General features: G+C 42.6%; 2 protein-coding genes across 3 annotated transcripts in view; one reads left to right on the plus strand and one right to left on the minus strand.

Moving 5' to 3' along the window:
* The window catches only part of wdr91 (WD repeat domain 91), a 59,421-nt gene that overhangs the window by 3,706 nt on the left and 35,100 nt on the right, over positions 1–20,615 (minus strand). The window contains exons 3-14 of the mRNA XM_066646752.1: positions 11,999–12,161; positions 10,973–11,117; positions 10,367–10,546; positions 8,243–8,450; positions 7,699–7,781; positions 5,863–5,969; positions 3,542–3,710; positions 2,795–2,938; positions 2,116–2,297; positions 1,822–1,972; positions 1,478–1,572; positions 5–164 (exon numbers count right to left, since the gene is read on the minus strand). Of these exons, the coding sequence (XP_066502849.1) occupies positions 5–164; positions 1,478–1,572; positions 1,822–1,972; positions 2,116–2,297; positions 2,795–2,938; positions 3,542–3,710; positions 5,863–5,969; positions 7,699–7,781; positions 8,243–8,450; positions 10,367–10,546; positions 10,973–11,095 (1,602 nt within the window). The 5' untranslated portion in view covers positions 11,096–11,117; positions 11,999–12,161. The remainder of the gene's footprint in view (positions 1–4; positions 165–1,477; positions 1,573–1,821; positions 1,973–2,115; positions 2,298–2,794; positions 2,939–3,541; positions 3,711–5,862; positions 5,970–7,698; positions 7,782–8,242; positions 8,451–10,366; positions 10,547–10,972; positions 11,118–11,998; positions 12,162–20,615) is intronic.
* Positions 17,594–20,615, plus strand: part of rab27b (RAB27B, member RAS oncogene family) — a 48,542-nt gene continuing 45,520 nt past the window's right edge. For both annotated transcript variants that reach the window (XM_066646754.1, XM_066646755.1), the window contains exon 1: positions 17,594–17,882. The gene's annotated coding sequence lies outside the window, so the exon portion shown is untranslated. The remainder of the gene's footprint in view (positions 17,883–20,615) is intronic.

Consider the following 20,615-nt stretch of genomic DNA (forward strand, 5'->3'; position numbering starts at 1 on the left):
GTACCTGTTGTTTGACAGTCTTGGTGTCCCAGAGCAACAGCTGCCCGGGGACTGGGAGAGATGTACGAGGCGTTGCCTCGGTAACACTGGCCGAACGGGATAGGTTCGCTGCAGCGGAGCACACAAAGGATGTCCCGCTGGGACTGCAGGCCAGCGACAAGATACTGAAGATACACACACACACAGTGTCAAATTTCCACCCCTATGCAGACAAGCTACATCCGAAAATGAAAGAAGCAGCAAGTCAAACACACACTGCACGTGCGGAAAACAGCCGTTTTAAAGGATTTAAAATTCACACTATGAATTAAGGATGGAGAGAGAATTGCAACAAAAATATTTATAAATTTAAAAGCTAAATTCTTACCTGTTGAGTTTAACTGTTTTATAAATGCTATCTATGTTTTTATATAAACATAGCACAAAAAATAAGGAAATTTGTGTTTGTAGATTATTTCTTTGTTGTAACTATGCTTCTTGGCAATAAATCTTATACCGCTTTAAGACTGTTAATTTCCCTTTTAAATGGGGCCACCTTTGTAAGGAACAAGCATTTGTGGGATGAGCAGTAGAGCTGTGTATGTGGGTTGTGCCTATGAGAAATCCTGTGCCAAATCCTCTCTGCCAGTGCCAAACAGCTTCTTCTGTGTGATGGTGTGGGGCGGCATCTCCCTCGCTGGAAGAACGAGGCTCGTCATCATTGGAGGCAATATCAATGCAGAGAGATATCGAGATGAAATTCTGCAGCCAGTGGCAACCCCATATCTCCACAGTCTGTGACTGAACTCTATCCTCCAAGATGACAAGGCTAACCCCTACAGAGCGGGGTTTATCACAGACTCCCTGTGATTGTGGAGAGGATGGAATGACCTGCCAGCGTCCTGACCTCAACCCTAATGAACACTTGTGGGATCAGCTTGGGCGAATGGGAATGCCGTCCCACAGCAGTGTGTGACCAGGCTGGTGACCAGCATAAGGAGGAGGTGGAGGGTGCTGTGGCTGTGTATGGTTCTTCCACACGCTTCCGAGGCTCCTGTTTGTTGCCAACACATCTTGTTTCTTCAACCTTCAATCATCCAGTCACCAAACGAGTCAAAGGCAGAATAAACTGTTTGGCATTGGCAGAGAGGATTTGACAAATTTTTCATGAGTGCAACCCACATTCTCAGCTCTACTGCTCATCCCACAAATGCATGTTCCTTACAAATGTGGCACCATTTAAAAGGGAAATTAACAGCCTTTCCAACGGTATACGAATTATTGCCAAGAAGCACTGTTACAACAAAGAAATAACCCACCAAACACAAATTTCCTTACTTTTTGTGCTATGTTTATATATCAGTCAAAGCATGACTTACTTTATAAACAACTTAACTTATTAAAACTGCAGAAACATGATTTATAAAAAAGCTGGACGTTTGGGAATACCGCATAAAACGGCAAGCACTTGTGAGTGTAACATTTCTGAACCTCTCACCGTGGGTGAGATTCGTCGATGTTCATTTCATATAGATTCTTCTTTGCTTCTGTATCATAGAGTCTCACTGTCCCAACCCCACTTCCCAACAGCAACTGAACAGGAACAGAATATAAATAAAGCACAGCTTTAAATTCATGTCCTATTATGAAAACAGCCGCAAAATAATTATAAAAGAAATATTTAAAGGCTGTCATAAAAACACACACGTATAATAATGAGTAATCAAACGTTCAGGTGCAACGTTTAAGCAAATGACAAACAGGTACATTACAACACTTAGTCTTTAAAGTTTGGTTTTGATGCTAAAGAAAACCGTGAGAGTAGTAAAGGAGGTCTCTGACTAGTCTGTCAGGTTTGGTGGCCCACTCCAACGACAGCAGAGGGGATTTGGACATGATGGTGGCTTTGGTCTGCATGATGGGGTTAAAGGACCATACTTTCACCACACCGTCCACATCCAGACTGGCCACTCGTCTACCGGAACAGTCCACCCTGTTTATTAAAGGAAACAACAACAGCACAGTACACATAAGTAATAATAATAATAATAATCGATCAATAAATACGTAAACATCAAATTGTAAATAAAATTAATGATAATCATTCAGAATAATTTTGACGATTTTTAGGTTTACCTGCAGTGCATGATGGACGAGTGATGCTCGCCGTACTCTTCCTGACTCAATTTAATGAATGGTTGCTCCGCCCCTGCCCCGCCCACTTCACCACCAGCTTGTGCCTGATTGGTGGGCGAGTCTGAGGGTTCACATTCAGGTGGAGCTTCAGTGTCGGAATTCTCAGGTTTTTTCTCAGGACCCTGTGAATGCGCGCACACACACACACACACACAGTCTGTGTGTCATTACTGTCATAGAAGTGAAATACGTATACAATTTATAGGGAAATGCTCTTCTCTCTGGTTTGTTTATGTTCAGAAGCTCTGCATATTTTAAGGTGGAATGGTATTTTTTGAGGAAATTAATGATAGCCATTTGAGCAAGACTTTTCCAAAACAGCAAAAACAAGTCAATAATTCCCCACTTATGGATCAGGAATAGAGTAATATCCTCATCTCTGTTACTGCTTTTCAATGTTTGGAGTTATCTCTGTTGTTTAAAAAACTCCAGCTGCCATTTATCACAGTAAGAAAATCCTAGCATACCGGACGAAGACGGACACTGGGGCTTCGTAAAAACAAATCAGACCTCAAACAGACTGGAGATCAGCAAATGGTGAGCAAACATCCTCAGAATATAAACATTGCATTTAATACACAGTAGTTACAGTATAGTTCTGATCAGGAACATTTCTAACCTGTGCTGTCTGTTTAGAGAACAGCTCTTTCCTTTCCTTCTCGTGGTCCATATATCTCTTCTGTCGTGGGTAACCAGTACCCGGGTCCACACTCAGAGCTGTCTTCAACTCCTTCGAGGCCAAACTGTCCTTCACCTTCACAGACTAGTGACAGAAACCAGAACTTCAGTTGATTTTTCAAAAATATTATGGGCATATTTTAAATGGGTATAATTGAGTATGTCTAGCCACCCAGGCCACTAAGTGTCAGTATGACTGCTACTACTGATGGCTCCTTTTTTATTTAGAATCAATAATATAAATATAATTTGAATATTCTACTTTAATGGGGTAATAAATAAATATAAAAATAAATGAATGAAAGACTATGTTGCTGTGGAAGGCTAAAGAAATTGAAATAAAAATTAGCAGAACATCAATAATATACTTAAAAAATGAAACATACAGAACAAAAACTAACATTTTACAGAACAGTCGGGCATTTTCTCTAATGATTCTTCTTTACGTTGTGAGATGGCCTAAGTGTATCAGAGAATCTGTACAGGACCTCTTTTAAACATGGCCGCCCCCATATGGGGGACCCATTCTATGGAGCATAAACTGGTTCATTCAGGGTCTACAGTGAAAGTTGATTTCATGTGAGTGGTTATTTTTTGATTCTCCCTTTAACATCCAATAAAAAAAAAAAAAGCCACTAACAACAGTGACAGCAGCCATGGATTTGTCTCCATGGCGACGGGCCCTTACCTGACTGGCTGTAGGGTCTTTCCTGCCGAGGGCCGCCTGTGTAGGTGATGAAGCCGAGGGTCCTTGAGGCGTACGGGTCGTGGCTCTTTTCCCCTGCGGCAGGAAGGTGGAGAAAAAGTTTCGGGATGGAGTGGTGGGGTTAGTGGCGCGCTGACTGGTCACCAGGTCCCTGTGAGGATGAACAGGACACTCCTCATTCTCCTGAACATGCAAAAAACTACAGCATCACATACATACCGTCCCACAATCCTCTGCTCTTTATAGGAATCAATCAACTCTCCCTCTCCCCCTTCAAGAAGTCTCTGGAGTGAGATGATTTGGTTTAAATGTTAGGAAACAACTTTCTGATGATGTATATGGAGAAAACCTGTGAAGAAAACCTCTGAATAACTGCAAGCGCTCTGGGGAGGTTTGGTTATGTTCCACTAGCTGGCAAACTTTGCAGAAAGCTAAATAGTAAATGGTACTAATGTGCATTTGATAGACTTTAGGTAAACTACTAGTGGTGGTATGATGTATTTGTATAACGTACAAGTGAAGAGAATAAGAGCACCATTATACTTTTTCAAAAATCAGTCAAGACCTGATTAGAGTCTAATTCTTTATCTCAGCATTGAAATTACATGGCTATAAATGAACGTTTAACACAAGAAATGTTATATTTTGCAAGAAAAAAAGAATGTCATTCACATGAAGCACAATAGCACCCCCTTGTGATCATTAACCTTAAATGTGAGTGAGTATGTGTGAGTGAGTCTGCTCCATGGTGTGCTTTGCATCTAAAAAAACAAAAACTAGGTGGATAAACTACATTTACATACATTTAATTTTTTTACTGAATTAAGTTACTTGGGTGATTATCTTTTGGTACAAGAAGCTCCATCTACTTGAAGGGAAACAGAGATATTAAGACTTTATTTTTTAAACCTGTATTATCAATGCGTTTGGCTCCTAAGGCTTGAAAGCTATTAATGCCTTTCTATTTGAGAATAAAAACAACAACCTGTTCTCTCCTTGAACCAGATCCAGAACTTAAGTCCAGGTTCTGGTCTTTGCTTTTGTATTTACTGGAGATAATGAAACAGGAGTCCTAGCAATTACATCTCAGTTAGTAAAACTAAGTACAGTGATCTCTTGTTTTTCGCGGGGGATGCGTTCCAAGACCACCCGCGAAAAACGAATTTCCACTAATTAGAGGAAAGATATTGTTGTTATGTATTTAACAAGTATTTGGACTTTTAAACTCCTCCCTGTTACTGTTAACACCCCACCCTTTGCATTAAACAGTCATTCTATAATGTTTTTCAGCTGGAGCTACATGTGATATCCTACCAGTTTCTTTAATAGAGTCATTCCTAAACTGTGATTTAGCGTCAGTAAATTTCACTCGGATGTGGACATGAACAATACATGTACTGTACGTAAGAAACACTTGTAAATTATATATTTTGTCACCTACAGCCCCAGTCTAATACATGGAAATAATAAAAAAAATACTTTTAATTCACACACCATAAGAAAATGTTATTTTTAGGCGATGTAGTGGCAATAAGCCCCCTTGAAAAAACCCACGAAATAGCGAATCCGTCAAAGATGAACCGCGATTACCGTACCAGTCAATATAAAACTAAAAAACATTGGCTTCCAAGACTAGAACCTGGACTAAACGCCTGGCACCGGTCTACTGATGTTTGTAGTCCTGGACTTTATTAATCACTTTCCTGTTAATGTAAATAACTGGTCCTCTAGGGTCACACTACCCGTATAAACACCCAGCACCAAACTAAGATTCAAAGCCTGGAATTAGATGACATCTGTTCTATGAGGAAGAAAGAAGGACTACGTGGATTTTATGTGTGGCGTTGGTCTGTCGAGAAGATTTAGGAGATTTTCACTGCTCCAGAAAAACAGAACAGAAAAACAAGACTGTAGACTTGTAGGGAGAAAAATCACAACTCAATTCACAACGGTGAATTTTTATTCCCTGTTGAAAGACGGGTCGTACCACACGTGTCATCCACCAGATACAATTGTATGCAAAGAAAAAAAAAAAAAAAAAAAAAATATTTTGCTGTTTTTGGTTTGTTTTTAGTTAAAATATTTACAGAGAATCAACTTCTGCCTCTCATTTTCATTTAAAATTAGTTATTTGCGAAATATGCTAAACGTATATTCACTAAGAAAATCTGATCGTTTTTTTTTCCCGCATACAATTGAAGAAAAAAGAAAAAAAGTCAAGACGAAGAGTCTCGTCCTTAGTTAAATAAAAACACTCTAATCCCAAAAGAGGGAAACTGTCCTGTTGTGAAAGGGGCCCTCACAGCTCTGTGTCGCCGAGTCGGTCCATGTGCTGGACGTAGGCGGGAAGTTTGTGATGCACCATCTCCTCGGCTTTCTTGGACTTGGATTCTCCTTGAAGCGCAAACAACTGAAAATCAGAGCATAAAACACCAACCTTTAGCTTTTAACTTTTAGAACCCATAATGTGAATAGTCATTTAATATGTTCCAACAGTTCAGTGAGTTAAACATAACAGGGTCATCACTGTAGCACTCAGTTCTTCATTCCTAATCATTTCTAATATTCAAATAAATTAAAGTAGGGCATTTCTGTGCAAAATGTAGGGCGTCAAAACAGGTTCTAAAGTTCGGAGAACCGAAAAATGGCATCCATAACCAATAAATGTCATTTTAAAACTGAGAAAAGTGTCATTAATATTGAGAGTTATAAAAATGAATATCTCTGTATTTAACAGACTAAGGGCGGCACGGTGGCGCAGCAGGTGGTTTCGCAGTTACACAGCTCCAGGGGCCTAGAGGTTGTGGGTTCGATTCCCACTCCGGGTGACTGTCTGTGAGTAGTGTGGTGTGTTCTCCCTGTGTCTGCGTGGGTTTCCTCCGGGTGACTGTCTGTGAGGAGTGTGGTGTGTTCTCTCTGTGTCTGCGTGGGTTTCCTCCGGGTGACTGTCTGTGAGGAGTGTGGCGTGTTCTCTCTGTGTCTGTGTGGGTTTCCTCCGGGTGACTGTCTGTGAGGAGTGTGGTGTGTTCTCTCTGTGTCTGCGTGGGTTTCCTCCGGGTGACTGTCTGTGAGGAGTGTGGTGTGTTCTCTCTGTGTCTGCGTGGGTTTCCTTCGGGTGCTCCAGTTTCCTCCCACAGTCCAAAAACACACGTTGGTAGGTGGATTGGCGACTCAAAAGTGTCCATAGGTGTGAGTGTGTGAGTGAATGTGTGAGTGTGTCTGTGTTGCCCTGTGAAGGACTGGCGCCCCCTCCAGGGTGTGTTCCCGCTTTCATTCCAACTTTTCTCAGTTGCGCTTCTCTCAGTCTCGCTTTCCCTTCCAGAAGTTTCTCGCGTTTGACTTTTGACAGGGGCGGGATCTAGTTAAGTCTCGCCCACCCAGCCGATTCTGCACACCCCGCTACGTCAGCGAGAGCGCGCCAATCTCACCCTGGAAAATGACCAACAGGCAAACACAGGTAAGACATATCAATCCTTTATAACGATTATGTCTTTTATTAATGCACAGTTGGTCATAGAAGCTTAGAGTTATTTTCCAATCAGGGTTAGTGTGTGCAGAATAGGCTGTGTGGGCGGGGCTTAACTTCAGCAGCCAATGACTGTCTAGATCCCGCCCTCCCTCATCAAAAGTCAAAAGCGAGAAACTTCTGGAGGCGAAAGCGAGACTGCGAGAAACGCAAGTGAGAAAAGGTGGAATGACAATAAAAACGGATTCTTCTAGAACATTAAACTCAAATTAGACGATTAAATACAGAAATATTCTCGTTACAAACCTGTTTTTATAACATTCAATATCAATAAGAGTTTTCTCAATTACAAACTCTAATTCATTGGTTATGGATTCTGTTTTTTGGGTCTCAGAACATATTCCTACGCCATACAATCGATATATTTACTTCTAGTGTTAAATGTAACAAACTGGAGAAAAGACCAAACGTGCCACATTAGTTATTTTTTAAATATAAGTGCCACATTAAAGTTAACGCATATATTCATTTAGCTAATAAATTAAACATTTTATCTGACAGTAGATATACTCTAAAATAAATACATTTCTTACAGAGGCTCAATCTTATTTATATAAATACAATACAGTGTTTTTTTGAACTTATATCAAATATAAAAAAAAACCTTTCCCACCATCTGCCGCATCTGTTCGTTCTCTTCTTGAATGCCAGTGGTCCGCTGCACGTCAGCATCAAAACTCAAGAGAACTGGCTGGGGTGGGAGCATTAAGGAGCACTTTATAAGAAACAGCCCCCTTCTACCTCCTCTCAATGGCCACTTTATTAGAAACGCCCCCTTTGTATTTCATTATAAATGGTTTCATAAAAGGCAAAGATATACAACTGTATTTTTGTAGAAGCTCTTTTTAAAGGTCAGTTTGAGGTCGTCCTCCATCAGTGAGGAGGATGTTTTAAAGGAACACTACGTACGATTTGGGTTTTTTTGGCTCCTGGGGCTCCCCCTAGTGTAACTAATTTGAACAGCACTGCACTGAAACCAACGGGGACCTGTTACCAAAAGTTACACAGTGCAGTTTCTGTAGTGCTGGGCCTGGAGTAGAAAAGACTTTCTGTCACAGCTCAGTGGAGCATCACAACGATTTTGAAGCCGGAATTTTAAGGTGAAAATGTTACGTAGTGTTCCTTGAAGTAAGTTAATAACTTCAATGAAAGGATATGCATGCACTGGAAAAGAACGCTGAGGAAGTTGTGGAGGGAGACGAGGAAAGTGTCGGCCCACTGGCGCGAGAAATACGGAGAGAAGATGGGATTCTGCTCTGGAACCGGGATAAATGGCAGAACGAACCAATCCCTCCACTCCACCTGGCCCAGGAGCTCTGCTGTCTGCTTCTGGAAAAACTCCTGGGTCTTCTCCTGATTCTTCATCTACGGAAGGGACAGAAGCAAATTAGTTAAACTCAGTCAGTCATCCCTTTATCTTTTGGTGTCCATTTTGACCCCATTCAAAGTTTAACTGCTGTCAGTTCTTGCTTCACGTTAAATGACTGTTCCCACATCAGTGTTCTTTGGGGTCAGGTTGACCCCAGGTTGTTTTAACTGTATAAAACATACTAAAAATATCAACATTTCACACATATATTGGATTTGATGTGGATAATACTGATGTCACTAGAACATATAATCATCAAAAAACACCTCCCCATTGTAAAGTATACTTAGTGCCTTTAGGGAATCAGCAAAGAAACATAAACCTGTGAATCAATTTTAATTTTTTGAATCATTTTCTGGAGGTAGGGCAGCACGGTGGCGCAGCAGGTAGTGTTGCAGTCACACAGCTCCAGGGACCTGGAGGTTGTGGGTTTGATTCCCGCTCCGGGTGACTGTCTGTGAGGAGTGTGGTGTGTTCTCCCTGTGTCTGTGTGGGTTTCCTCCGGGTGACTGTCTGTGAGGAGTGTGGTGTGTTCTCCCTGTGTCTGCGTGGGTTTCCTCCAGGTGACTGTCTGTGAGGAGTGTGGTGTGTTCTCCCTGTGTCTGCGTGGGTTTCCTCCGAGTGACTGTCTGTGAGGAGTGTGGTGTGTTCTCCCTGTGTCTGTGTGGGTTTCCTCCGGGTGACTGTCTGCGAGGAGTATGGTGTGTTCTCCCTGTGTCTGCGTGGGTTTCCTCCGGGTGACTGTCTGTGAGGAGTGTGGTGTGTTCTCCCTGTGTCTGCGTGGGTTTCCTCCGGGTGACTGTCTGTGAGGAGTGTGGTGTGTTCTCCCCGTGTCTGCATGGGTTTCCTCCGGGTGACTGTCTGTGAGGAGTGTGGTGTGTTCTCCCTGTGTCTGTGTGGGTTTCCTCCGGGTGACTGTCTGTGAAGAGTGTGGTGTGTTCTCCCTGTGTCCGCGTGGGTTTCCTCCGGGTGCTCCGGTTTCCTCCCACAGTGCAAAAACACATGTTGGTAGGTGGATTGATGACTCAAAAGTGTCCGTAGGTGTGAGTGAATGTGTGAGTTTATGTGTCGCCCTGTGAAGGACTGTCGCCCCCTCCAGGGTGTATTGCCACCTTGTGCCCAATGATTCCAGGTAGGCTCTGGACCCACCGCAACCCTAATCTTGATAAGGGTTACAGATAATGAATGAATGAATTTTCTGGAGGTTTACATTCTTAGGGTCAAGGAAAAATTGAAGATAACAGGGTAAATAAATTTATGTTTTTATTACTATTTGGCTCATTTTTACAGAAAATATCGACCGTATTTCTCCAAATGTGAGTTAAATCCATGTAGCTACTAAGACTCCAATATTTTCAGCATCGTTCTCTATTACTGAATGAATTAATTACATTCATTAGTCTTAATTTGGGAATGGAAGAATGATGTCAATACAACGATAATCAAAATTTTTAAGCGCATTTGGGGATTAACAAATAAAAAGGCTCTATTTAATAAACAAAGTACACTATACCTGCTCATCCCATATACAATTACAAGTTTATTAACAGGGAGATTGTCTCCCGTTACTGCAGTGACAACTTCTACCCTTGTGGAAAGGCTTTAAACAAGACACTAGAACATTGCTGTAAGGATCCGATAGCATCCAGTAAAATAGTGAATAACAGGTACTGATTTGTTGGTATTCCGACCACAGCTGGGGAGAGTCATAGTGAGACATCAACACTGCCCTACTGCCCTGAGCAGTGTGAACTAATTAAGACATTCACACACGGAATTAGGATGAAGCAATCCCGGCTGAAGATTATGAGGATTACAGGAGCACGGTGTTGACTGGATTACTTATGAAACCCAAAAGCAGTCCTGATAGGTGAGGAAAAAAAAAAGAACACAGCCCCCAGCCCTCACGTACCTGGATGGTGTGTACGAGGTAATAACGGAAGAGGCTGGTCCTCAGCTTGTTGACCGTGGGTCTGTAGACGTCCTCCAGTCTGCAAAAGAGCCTGCGCTCCAGATAACCCCAGTACTCCTTCAGTCCGCTCAGGTCATAGCTATGAATGAACTGCTGGAGCTGATCGATGATTTTATCAACCTGCACAAGAGATCATTGTCGTTATCAGCATGGACACAATAGTGGAAATATTGATAAACATGGGGGACAGTGCATGGACAAATAATAAATAATAATAATTAAAAATAAATAATTGCTAAGCAATCCCAAGGTATTTACAGGCTGATGTTAAATGCTAGAAACAATGCCAGAAAACAAGTGCTACTTAGTTTTTATGATATTCCAGGTGGTTGCTAGTAAATGTGAATGCAATGTCTGCAACTCATATCCTACAGACAAATGTCTGAACACCTGTTGTTTTAAAATTATACACTTCAACAATTGTGCAGAGTTTGTTGGTTCTAGTTTAAAGGTTTAGAAGGAGTACTTTAGACAGTTTCTGCACAGTACAAAAAACACAAAAGCCGACATAAACTCTAAGAAAGGGAAGATGTTTTTGTATTTTACCCGAAACCCTTTCTCCTTATCAGCTTTGATTTCTGAATCCAGATGTTTGAGGGTGCTGGTGAAACCTCTGTAAATCAAATATTCTCTCACAATATCATCAGTCCTCTCCACAGCGGATGCCATGTTCACATTTGTTCACTCGCTCCTGCAGGAAAAAAAAACTTATAAATCATATATATGAATAATGTGGTTCAAGCGGATCAGACACAGCAGCTGCTGCTGGAGTTTTTATACACCGTGTCAACTCACTGTCCACTCCCTTGTTGTTCCACCTTGAACACGTGAGGTCAGAGAGAGCAGCTCATAGTGTTGTTCGTTTTCTAGTCCTTCATCAAATGACAGAGGAAGCTGTCGGCTGGATATTTTTGGTGTTAAAAACTCCAGCAGCACTGTTTTGTCTACTCTACTCTTACCTATGGTGCACACACTACCACAGCACCAACTACAATGATCCACCTCCCAAATAATACCTGCTCTGTGCTGTTATGACCATTGAAATATAGGGTGAAAGAAGTAAACATATAGAGCAACAGATACAGTCAATAAAGGCATGCCCCTGTATTATCTACAGACCTGATAAAATTAATTATGTATTAAAATAGTAGGGTTTAATATTTTAAAAGGTCAGTACATAATAAAACACATGATATTTTATGTATTACCAAATAGTCAACAAATAGAGAGTACCTGTGCATTAAAAAGAGCAGTAATATTCTCCTTATAAATATATATATATTTAAAATAATAAAAGCCTTCAGTTCACCAGAGGTAACTGTGTATATTCACTAAAAATAAATCTGTATTAATATATTTTGCCAGCTTCCTATTTAAATTTCCCGTTCCACCTTAAATGCTGCAACGGTCATACTGCAACTGCTGCGTAACTTAAGGTGGAAGTGAATATTCGAATGAGGAGTCAAATCCAAGACGCTGGTAAAAAAATAAACAATGGAGATACAAAACTGGGATTCTTCGTGTGAAACGCAGCTGAAAAAACACGTTAAACCGTAAGAAAAGTTCACTTACCTCGGGAAAATTTGTTAAACTGGCACCCCAGCGCTTCCTATTATTATTTAGGAGCGCCTCGTGTAGGTCATGTGACTGAGCTCAGCTGATCTGCCCGGCGTTTCTCCTTCTGACCACAAGGGGCGCTCTCGTTTTAACAGAGTTACAGCTCACAAACATTAGCCTAAATCAGAATCAGAATCAGAATCAGAAATACTTTATTGATCCCAGGGGGAAATTGCAGTTATTACAGTAGCAACCAGTTGTAAAAGAATAAACACTCTAATAAAAATTTAACACAAAAGGAATTTTTTACAAATATGTACACATCTATAATAATAAATACGGATATACTGTATACAGCAGTATGAGTATTGCACATTTGAGTTGTTACACTCATAATTAAAAAATTTGTTCTATTGTAATTACTGTACATGTGAAAGGTGTCGTGCTTTAAGTGTGGAGTTATAAAGTCTGGTAGCCACTGGTAGGAATGACCTCCTGTGGCGCTCTGTAGTGCATTTTGGCTGAATGAGTCTTGCACTGAACGTGCTCCTGTGTCTCATTACCATATGATAAAGAGGGTGGGAGCCATTATCCATGATAGCCTGCAGTTTAGACAGCACCCTCCTCTCAGACACTGCCGTCAGCGAGTCCAGCTCTACCCCCACAACCTCACTGGCTCTACGGATCAATTTATTAAGTCTGTTGGCATCTGCCACCCTTAACCCGCTGCCCCAACATGCAACAGCATAAAGGATGGCACTGGCCACAACTGACTCATAAAAAATCCTCAGCATAGTTCTGCAGATGTTGAAGGACCTCAGACGCCTCAGAAAATAGAGACGACTTTGGCCCTTCTTGTAAAGGGCGTCAGTGTTCTTAGCCCAGTCCAGTTTATTGTCAATGTGTACGCCAAGATATTTATAGTCCTCCACAATGTCCACATTGACCCCCCTGATGGACACAGGGGTCACCGGCGTTTTGTCCCTCCTCAGGTCCACCACCAGCTCCTTTGTCTTTGTCACGTTGAGCTGCAGATGGTTCAGCTCACACCACGCAACAAAGTCGTTCACCGTCTCCCTGTACTCATCCTCATCACCCCTGCTGATACATCCAACAAGTGCAGAGTCATCAGAAAACTTCTGGAGGTGGCAAGTCTCTGTGCAGTAGTTGAAATCAGTGGTGTAGAGGGTGAAGAGGAAGGGAGAGAGGACAGTTCCCTGCGGGGCTCCAGTATTGCTGACCACTCTGTCTGACACACAGTGCTGCAGACGTACATACTGTGGTCTGCCAGTCAGGTAGTCAACAATCCAGGACACGAGGGGGGCGTCTACCTGCATCGCATTCATCTTGTCACCCAGAAGAGCAGGCTGAATGGTGTTAAACGCACTGGAGAAGTCAAAAAACATGACCCTCACAGTGCCGCCTGGCTTATCCAGGTGAGCATACGCTCGGTTCAACAGGTAGATGATGGCATCCTCAACCCCCAGACGAGGCTGGTAGGCGAACTGGAGGGGGTCTAGAAGTGGCTGGACCATGGGCCGGAGGTGATCCAGGACAAGTCTCTCCATGGTCTTCATGATGTGGGACGTCAGTGCCACCGGCCTGTAGTCCTTGATGTCACTGGGCCGCGGAGTCTTTGGCACAGGAACAATGCAAGACGTCTTCCACATCACCGGGACCCTCTGGAGACTCAGGCTCATGTTGAAGACATGTTGCAGGACTCCACAAAGTTGGGTGGCACAGGCTTTAAGCACCCTGGGGGGAACACCATCAGGGCCTGCAGCCTTGTTCGTGTGGAGTCTCTGTAGCTGTCTTCTCACCTGGTCAGCTGTGAGATTCACTGTAGAGGTCCCTGGTGGGGGAGGAGAGGAGGTGTGACGTGGACTATCACAGGAGGTGTGACGTGGACTATCACAGGAGGGGGGGAGGGGGAGTGGAGTGGGCTGTTGAGGCCCGACAGCAGAGGAGTCAGGGCTCACAGTGTCAAATCTGTTAAAAAACAAATTTAACTCGTTGGCCCTGTCCACACTGCCCACTACTCCCCTATTATTGCTGGACCTTAAGCCAGAGATGGTCCTCATACCACTCCAGACCTCCCTCATGTTGTTCTGCTGGAGTTTCCACTCCAGCTTCCTCCTGTATCTTTCCTTAGCCTCCCTGATGGTTCTCTTCAGTTCCCTCTGAATCGTTCTCACCTCCTCCCGGTCTCCAGCTCTGAAAGCCCTCTTCTTCTTATTGAGGAAGAATATGTAGGTAGTAATCAGATATAATTTAACTTGGAGTTTAAGGGAAAGATAATCACACACAGATAATCATGAATAATTTGTTTAATGTAAGTTAAGAAGCCATTTTGTCCGGCTGCTGAAAACAAATTATTTGTCTCAACAAAACTAAACAGAAATGTTTAGATCAATGTAATGTCACTGCCACGTTGAAGTAGATACGCAGTTACAGACTGGATGAATGAATGAATATATTTATGTGTGTGTGTGAGCGTGGGTGTCAGTGTGATGTGTTTAGTGTATGCTCATGTTCCCTCAGGCAAAACGAAAGAACATCAGCATCACTTTTGCACAATCACACATCAGAGCAAAGACTATTCTCTCTCTCACACAAGCCAGAGTGAAAATAACAGTAAGAGAGCACGTCACAAAGAAATATTTCTACCAAAACTGTAGTGCACTGTGTTACTAACGCAGTAAAGTTTAATTAACACTAAGTGTGCAAGAGGAAAGCACAAATAATGGTTTACAAAATGGTGCCTATATTCCACGTTAAATAATGCAGTTGTTACATTGAATACTGAGCTGAAGCACCTGCACTTGCATATGAAACTAGTTACTACCCACTTCTGGGCATATCTTGCATTTGGAAACATTAGACAGAGAGTCTCTATGCGGAAGCTTATCGGCCTGCGACAAACAACTAAAGGCCTTTTGGTTTTTCAATGTTTCCATGGTGATGAGGGATGACAAAGGCTACGCTCTGATCTGAGCTCAGTCTCGATGCACACAGCTGGAGGATGAGTGGAGATTTTCCACTGAAGAAGGCCTCTGAGGGTTTTAATGGTTTTATACACTGTCCATAGTTTCTGGTCAGTTGTTCTAGTTTTGGTTATTATCCTTATTGGAATCTATTAATTACAAACCTCTAAGCCCCTTGGTATTTCTGTAGAAAATGAGTGTATCCATGACAACTGAAATGGGTGAATGCAGATTTGAGATCAGAATTGAAGCACCTGACATTGTCACAACATTGAAATCTCTTTGTTCACTTCAGGTCAGTCTTGTTATACAATAAGGCAGTCAACTTTTCTTCGGTGGGGGTGTATCTCAGGCAGTGCTGTCTCATGCAGGGCTCAAAGGTCATGCAAATTCAACAGTTGTGTATGGCCTTGTTTAAATGGGCTGATAGAGCCTACCTGAAAATATTGGGCGCAAGGCGGGAACACACCTTGGAGGGGGCGCCAGTCCTTCACAGGGCGACACAGACACACACACGCATTCACTCACATTCACATAGAGACTCACACTCACACCTACGGACACATTTGAGTTGCTAATCCATCTACCAACATATATTTTTGGACTGTGGGAGGAAACCGGAGCACCCGGAGGAAACCCACACAGACACGGAGAGAACACACCACACTCCTCACAGACAGTCACCCGGAGGAAACCCACGCAGACACGGGGAGAACACACCACACTCCTCACAGACAGTCACCCGGAGGAAACCCACGCAGACACGGGGAGAACACACCACACTCCTCACAGACAGTCACCCGAAGGAAACCCACGCAGACACGGGGAGAACACACCACACTCCTCACAGACAGTCACCCGGAGGAAACCCACGCAGACACGGGGAGAACACACCACACTCCTCACAGAAAGTCACCCGGAGGAAACCCACGCAGACACGGGGAGAACACACCACACTCCTCACAGACAGTCACCCGGAGGAAACCCACGCAGACACGGGGAGAACACACCACACTCCTCACAGACAGTCACCCGGAGGAAACCCACGCAGACACGGGGAGAACACACCACACTCCTCACAGACAGTCACCCGGAGGAAACCCACGCAGACACGGGGAGAACACACCACACTCCTCACAGACAGTCACCCGGAGGAAACCCACGCAGACACGGGGAGAACACACCACACTCCTCACAGACAGTCACCCGGAGGAAACCCACGCAGACACGGGGAGAACACACCACACTCCTCACAGACAGTCACCCGGAGGAAACCCACGCAGACACGGGGAGAACACACCACACTCCTCACAGACAGTCACCCGGAGGAAACCCACGCAGACACGGGGAGAACACACCACACTCCTCACAGACAGTCACCCGGAGGAAACCCACGCAGACACGGGGAGAACACACCACACTCCTCACAGACAGTCACCCGGAGGAAACCCACGCAGACACGGGGAGAACACACCACACTCCTCACAGACAGTCACCCGGAGGAAACCCACGCAGACACGGGGAGAACACACCACACTCCTCACAGACAGTCACCCGGAGGAAACCCACGCAGACACGGGGAGAACACACCACACTCCTCACAGACAGTCACCCGGAGGAAACCCACGCAGACACGGGGAGAACACACCACACTCCTCACAGACAGTCACCCGGAGGAAACCCACGCAGACACGGGGAGAACACACCACACTCCTCACAGACAGTCACCCGGAGGAAACCCACGCAGACACGGGGAGAACACACCACACTCCTCACAGACAGTCACCCGGAGGAAACCCACGCAGACACGGGGAGAACACACCACACTCCTCACAGACAGTCACCCGGAGTAACCCACGCAGACACGGGGAGAACACACCACACTCCTCACAGACAGTCACCCGGAGTAACCCACGCAGACACGGGGAGAACACACCACACTCCTCACAGACAGTCACCCGGAGGAAACACACGCAGACACAGAGAGAACACACCACACTCCTCACAGACAGTCACCCGGAACGGGAATCAAACCCACAACCTCCAGGTCCCTGGAGCTGTGTGACTGCGACACTACTAACTTAATTATGTAAATCAAAACTTTTCAGTTTTGGATTTTTGCAGCAGCTTCTTCACCAAAGCTGTAGCACTCTTTAACAACAGTGGGCACCTTGCACTTTACATTAAACCTTACACTTGACCCTGTGAACCTACAACTCCGAATCTACACTTCAGTTACAGTATTATAACTACTCTATAATGCATAGTTGAACATGTATACAGTATTTACATTTTATATTTGTTCTATAATTCTGAAATAACCTGTATATAATAGCTTTTATAGCACATTTTACAGTGTGTGGCACAGACATACAACATGTAGCCTATAGAATCATTTTTATCATTCATACTTTTAGCTGCTTGCACACAGCTCTTTTTACTCATTATTCTTCACTCTATATTCGTATTATTCCCTTAAATTTGTATTGTTAGTAGTCTATATGCCTGTCCGGAACCGTGTCTTTTTTCAGTGTCTTTTACTGCAACCTGTTGAGGTTGAAAGGCTTTGGTGAGAGACCGGCGCTAGGACCCAGCCGCTGTAATCCGCTCTCAGTTGAGAAGCTGAGAAGAAGAGCGCAAGTGTCTTCCTCCAGATCAGCGAAGAGCGCGATGAGAGCGCATTGAGCTCGCGCAGCCGTGCACCATTCATAGCTATATTTAACGCACTCTGCGTACTTCTCACGCACTTCGCGCAATCGCTAGAGTTTTTATCGTAGAGTTGCGGCGACCAGGAACGGTGTTCTGGGGGCTCTCTGCAGCGGGAGGAGGAGCGTGTCTGATGGCCGGGGAGAGGAGCACTGACGCCGGCACCAGCACCAACGCGAACAGCGCATCTGAGCATCTTTCACTGAGAGGTAAACACACACACACACACACACACACACACACACACACATGCTCTGAGAGAGAGAGAGAGAGAGAGAGAGAGAGAGAGAGATGCTGCACTGGTGCATTCCTCCAGCACTCCTGCATGCACTGCTGCTCCAGCCTGTGACTCATAGCCTCCCTCCCTCCTTCCTTCCTTCCTTCCATCCCTACTTCTATCAATCCCTGACAGAGGGATAAATGGAGGGAAGAGTTTCCCTTGCCCTGAAAGTCAGTCCTAGTTTTAGTGTGTCCAGCAACGTCCTTCTAAACCGTAGAATAGTGATTTCATTGTAGTTATATTAGGGCTGAAACGATTAATCGGACCCTGTGATGCGATACGATATGTCCATATTTCTATCCAATTTTTTTTTCCGATACTACTCTGAAATTTGCTACAATATGATGCAATAAAACAATACACCATATTTAAAAAAAATCTGACACAATACAAAACAATTGGATTCAATACATTGTTATAAACTTTGATAGAGTTTGATAAAATATTAGTTTGTATTGTTACAGCTACACTATGTAATCATTGTTTTATTGTATGATATAAAATGGAGTGGAGTAGCCAATATGAGCGATTGATACGTGACTTGCATCTCCCACTTTTGTTTACAGTGTTACAGTAAATAAAATTCAGAATTTGAGAGAACAGTTTTCTATATTAAATATTATTTTTTCAATAGTTAAAAAACAATGATTGGACAAAGGTGTTAATATTACTACTGTTGTTTGCATTCAGCATTTAAAAAGTACAATTATTAATACAATATTTGGTTTATATTATCTTAAGCTAAACACATAAGCAACACAATACAACTAATATAATATGATACAGCGTAATACACTTTAATACAATGTACTATTCCCAGAATATGAACCATGCCCAGTAAACAATTAGCCGTTGATTCAACGTTGAAATAACGTAATGACTGCCGTCTAATCAACGTTCTCTTAAGGTTGAAAATGAAAGTTGAAAAGACGTCCAAACACAGACATTGAAAAGACGACTATTAGACGTATTTTGGACGTCCATTGACGTTATTAATTGGTCTCGAAATAAATTACTTGTATAAAACGCATTTTGGACGTCCACTGACGTTATCGATTGGTCACCACTTAACTAACTTATTAAGATGGATTTTGGACGTCCATTGACGTTTAAAATATGTCCTTGACGGACAGACTACTTTTAGACCTATTTTGAACGTCCAGGGACGTTCCTTGTTTACTGGGTGGGCTATATGTAAAAATCATATCACAATATTTAAAGTCATTTCCAAGATACATAACACACACACACAAGTTATTCTGAAATGCTAAGCAAAGATACAGCTAAATTTATTCAGCTCTTCATACTTTGCAGTAGTCTCATTAGAAAAAGGACTAATTCTGTTCTCACTGTGAAACATGGGGGTGGTAGTGCTTTTTAAGTCTTGACCATACCCACTATACACTCAAAGAAGCTTCCTTATCTCCACAACAACAAAATGTATCATTATAAAAAATAAAATAAATAACAAACTTATCACACACCTGTAGCTCCCCTGTTTGAAGCAAAAAAGAAAGGAAAAGGATGAGTGCACTAATACAGAGTTAGTTTCTGTTGCTACTGAAGTGTCTCTGTGGGTGAATTTGCATGGCAAATATTTCATGCTGCAGTTACATTTTCCCCTGGCACACAACCTCAGTAAAGGGGACTTTTATTCTGCATTATGTGAAGCTTAACATTTACAACAGAGCAATTAATTGGAACTGCTGGTTTCAGATTTGAATAATATAAACACAGCTCTGTTTTAGCAAGTTATTTACAGATACTGTTGGTTTACTGTTGGTCAGTTTCCTTTCACTCCTGAAGGAAATCAAACATGCAAATACTGCTGGGTTCTGAAAAATAAAGTTTTCTAAATATTCTTTAGGTTTAAGTTTTCTTTACAAAAACATGAAAATTATTTGGTATTTTGATTCTGAAACCTTTATCCAAAGGTTAGCTTAATCTTAGCAACATTAGCAGGAATTAATTGTGCCTGTGAGACTAGGCTTTCAGTTCAGTCCACTTCTTTGCTAATGCTAATTTCTGCTAGCACCAAGCTATGTGTTAGCGCCAAGCTAAGTGTTTGATTGAATTGTTTGAACGTTTGTTTTTAAACCTGAACTGTGTAAATAATTTTTTTTAAACTAAAATAAAGAGATTTATTTTCTTTGGGGCAGTTTTTAGCTGAAACGAAAAGTTGTCCTTTGTGAAGGAATCTTTAGAAATTTTTATCATGTTCCTGTTGGCAGTTTGGGGAAAGGAGATAACATGTTGCTCTTTCACAGAACCACCACCAGCATGAGTGTTGGATTTTACTATGTGTTTGTGTGTGTGTGTGTGTGTGTGTGTGTGTGTGTGGTTTCCATGGAAAATGCCTGGACTTGCCCACGAAACTGAATTTTATTTCAATATATTTGTAGAAACATGAAGCTGAAATTACTGCGGTAATAAATCAAAACATCAGAAGATCAGAGAGATTTATTGTATGATGTTTTTCAGTTTTATTTAGAATCCATTTAGGTTTGACCCAATATTAATCAAAGCTTGTTTCCCACCTCACAGTTATGGCATTTCTGATACTGATCAGTAAATATATCTTGTATTTTCAAGTTTGGATTTTCATACGTGTTAAAACTTAATTACTGTAGAACTGTACACTTTATCAAAGTAGTTTCTAAAT

Source organism: Hoplias malabaricus, chromosome 15 (assembly GCF_029633855.1).
Source record: "Hoplias malabaricus isolate fHopMal1 chromosome 15, fHopMal1.hap1, whole genome shotgun sequence".
Lineage (NCBI taxonomy): Eukaryota > Metazoa > Chordata > Actinopteri > Characiformes > Erythrinidae > Hoplias > Hoplias malabaricus.